General features: G+C 41.8%; 1 protein-coding gene across 1 annotated transcript; it reads right to left on the bottom strand.

The window, feature by feature from the left end:
- Nucleotides 1-476: 476 nt before the first annotated feature.
- LOC114921729 (homeobox protein pnx-like) lies at nucleotides 477-2,927 on the bottom strand. Its single transcript, XM_065952288.1, has 2 exons — nucleotides 2,858-2,927; nucleotides 477-1,476 (listed from the first exon to the last, which is right to left on the bottom strand). Exons 1-2 carry the CDS (start codon nucleotides 2,925-2,927, stop codon nucleotides 1,007-1,009), a joined length of 540 nt encoding a protein of 179 aa, XP_065808360.1. The 3' UTR covers nucleotides 477-1,006.
- Between the last annotated feature and the right edge of the window lie 450 nt (nucleotides 2,928-3,377).

The raw sequence follows: 3,377 nt of genomic DNA, 5'->3' as shown, positions 1-3,377 counted from the left end.
TCGTTTACCCTCTCCTACTTTCAGTTTGCCTTTTGGCAAATACAGATTTTTTTATTTTATTCAGAAAATTCTTCAAGGATCAAAACCGTGTGTGTGTGTGTGTGTGTGTGTGTGTGTGTGTGTGTGTGTGTGTGTGTGTGTGTGTGTGTGTGTGTGTGTGTGTGTGTGTGTGTGTGTGTGTGTGTGTGTGTGTGTGTGTGTGTGTGTGTGACATAAAACAGTCTGCCTCTAATGTAGACCACAGTAACTGCCCTGTTGGTCTTAAAACAGTAACATCCAACAAGGTCGTTATATCGTCGTTTTTTATTTATCAGCCCTTCAGCAGCTTCAGCCCAAACTGTATTCATCATGGACATTTTCAGCTGTTCAAACATGACTCATTAGATCACTTTTTGACTGTGCAAAACTTAGAGACACATTTATTTCATCTCTACTCTCTCCTCTCATTTCAAATATTATTTAAGGATCCCAGCGTCTGCATTATTGACATGACGGTATAAAGCATCATATCACATATTTATAATGTATTTTGTCTTAAGATCTTCTACTTTCTAATAATTTATTTGAGGTTTATTTCTTTTTAAAAGACTTAAAAGACCTGATTTAGAGGACTAAAAAGATAGAGAGTGTGTTTTGCATAATAGGTGAACTTTAAAAATCACAAAGCAGAAGTATAAAAATCAAACTTTATTCATTGCATTAGTGATGTTCCTTCACAGATTCAGTTTGTTCATGCTTTCAGCAGCTTATTATTAAAATGTTTCTGAGCTGTTTTCTGTCTCTGAAGTTTAAAGAGACGTGCGGTTGCCTCGGGTAAAGTGGACATAAGGTCAATATATTAAAGAACAAACATGAACGTCTTCATTAAAAAAAACGTTTATCAAAATAAATTATTACATAAGAAAATATTTTCTGTTTTAGATCTCAGTCCTGTTTGTCTCTGAAGCATCTTCTCTGATGGTCACAGTGTCACACGTTGGTCCACTTTGTTTACAGTCATTCTGCATCATGAGTAAAAACGCTGATACGGCAGCATGGGCAGAGGCGTGAACACGTGGAGCGGAGCGCGCTGCTGGCAGAAGAGAGGACTGAAGGTGAGCGAGGAGCACAGACGAGGAGGAGGAGAGAAGAAGCTCTGCTCCTCCTCAGGCTCCGCCCCCTGCAGCCGCTCCTTCTTCCACTTTGTGCGTCTGTTCTGGAACCAGATCTTCACCTGAGTCTCTGAGAGGCGCAGCGCCGAGGCGATGGCGTGCCGCTCCAGCACCGACAGGTAGTGACACCTGTGGAAGCTGCGTTCGAGGACCTGCAGCTGCTGCAGCGTGAAGGCGGTGCGGATACGACGGCGTTTTGCTTTTGACTTCACTGAACATGAAGCCCCTCCCTCCTCCACCTCGTCCTCGTCCTCCTCAGAGTCGCTGCTCCCGCCTGCACGAGGATGACGCTCCTTTCTGGGTTCAAGTCTCGGAGGAAAAGCTCCTGAAAGAGGACAGAAAATCTCATTTTAATCTGTGAACCTGCAGAAACAAAAAGCTGATGATGTTTCCTCTCTGGATCAGTCTGAAATGTTCAGTGGTTGAATTCAGTGGCGGTTCTAGACCACTTTTACTGAGGGGGCCAAACGGGGGCCAGTTGTTTTGTCAGAGAGGATTAAACCCAGGTGAAAAATAGACAAAGATGATCGCTTTAATATATATATATAACAGCCCCCTGTAAATCTTATGAAAACACAATTTTGTGTAAAAGGTGGGACAACTTAACACTTCCATGCAGCCTAATCTGAAATAATCATGTTGTGGAATTTTGTTATTTTTATTTTTTTCCTTTTTATTTATTTACATATATTTCAATCGTCCTGCTTTATTCCTGTATTTAATTTAACTAAATTATCATTTTTGTTTGTCAGGTCTGTTTGTTTTTTTTTATCTTGCATTGATAGTGTTTCCTTGTTGGGTATTGGTTCTATATCATTTATTGTCTGGTATTGTACTGTTGTAAAACATTTGAAAACAATAAAAATGTTGGTCATAAAAATATATATATATTATGCCAAATAATAGCACGCATCATTAAATACCATGATTTATATTTGTTTCAGAAACAGAATTTAATACTAGATTGTGAGTCCGGTTGGTGAGTCACTGTGTATGTGTTATTAGGGGGGGCTCTTCCTTTTGGAGGAGGTGGCCACAGGGGGGGTCTAAGATCAGTGTTACAGGAACACTGGCCCTGTTGGCCCCTGCCTAGAACGCCCATGGTTGAATGAGATGATCATTCGGTTTTAAGTTTTTTCATTCATCAACAAAAGAGCCAATATATTGCCTGTGTTTTAAAATGGACGAGCATGAAATTGGACATTATCTCTGCTCTGGAAATGAATTCCGTTTGTAAAAATTGTAAACAGTCCAACAACTTATTGTGAAGCGGTGGGACAAAACATTCTATACAACAACATATGGTTTTCCTGACTCATGGAATACATGTCTTTGAATCGCTGGTGCAAACATAGATTTGTATTTTTTAAATCGGGGATTTTAACAGATTAAACTAAAGCATGACTCACCACGTCAAAGTTATAAAGAAGAAATCAAACAGCGGGGTAAAGAAGAAGAAGAAGAAGAAGAAGAGACAGCAATATACAGCGCAGATTAAAACACATATTTAATGTCAGGTTGTGTAGATTACTCCGTGTTCCCCAGGTGAGTGTTCAATCAGGAGCCGGAGTTCAGATTTTCTGCTCCAGAGAATAGTAGGCCTACATTATGATTATATTTTGCATGCATTCTACATCCTTCAGAAGTCGGTTGTCACCTGTTGCCTCTGCATCCTCCGCGCAGCTTCTACCTCCCGGTAAACTTGCTTGGGTCCAGGATGTCCCGCACGGAAAACGGCGTCCTGTGGCTCAGAGGGAGTTTGTGTGCAGGCTGCATGTCCGTGGATCTCAGCTCTCAGGTCCTGAGTGTTGTGTGTGTGAGGGTCCACTCTCTCCTCCACGGTTTATATCCTCAGCCTCTCTGCACATTTACATTTCATTTTCAAAGTGAATCCACGAACATCGCATCCAGACACGCTCGGCACCGTGGGACCCCCGCGTTGAGCTGGCGGGGGGCACCGAGTGGTTATTTATGCGGGCATGTGGTTAAAATGTGCCCCCTTTCTGCTCCTCCGTGTTCCGCATTGTGCTGCTTCGTGTCAGTATTTGCATAAAGCTGTATTTTCCGCTGGTAGGACTACGTGGAACGCATCTTTGTGATGTATTGAGACTCATCAATAGGGAAAGTGTAGTCTATTGTGATACTCAAGTTTTCTACAAGTAACAATTTCACTTTTGAGCTAGCAGTACCCACAATGGGTTACCACATACGCTCACTAGGTATCAA

The sequence above is a fragment of the Labrus bergylta genome, unplaced genomic scaffold, assembly GCF_963930695.1.
Source record: "Labrus bergylta unplaced genomic scaffold, fLabBer1.1 SCAFFOLD_235, whole genome shotgun sequence".
Classification (NCBI taxonomy): Eukaryota; Metazoa; Chordata; class Actinopteri; order Labriformes; family Labridae; genus Labrus; species Labrus bergylta.
The sequence above is the reverse complement of the archived record's forward strand: the minus strand, read 5'-3'. Positions and strand labels throughout refer to the sequence as shown.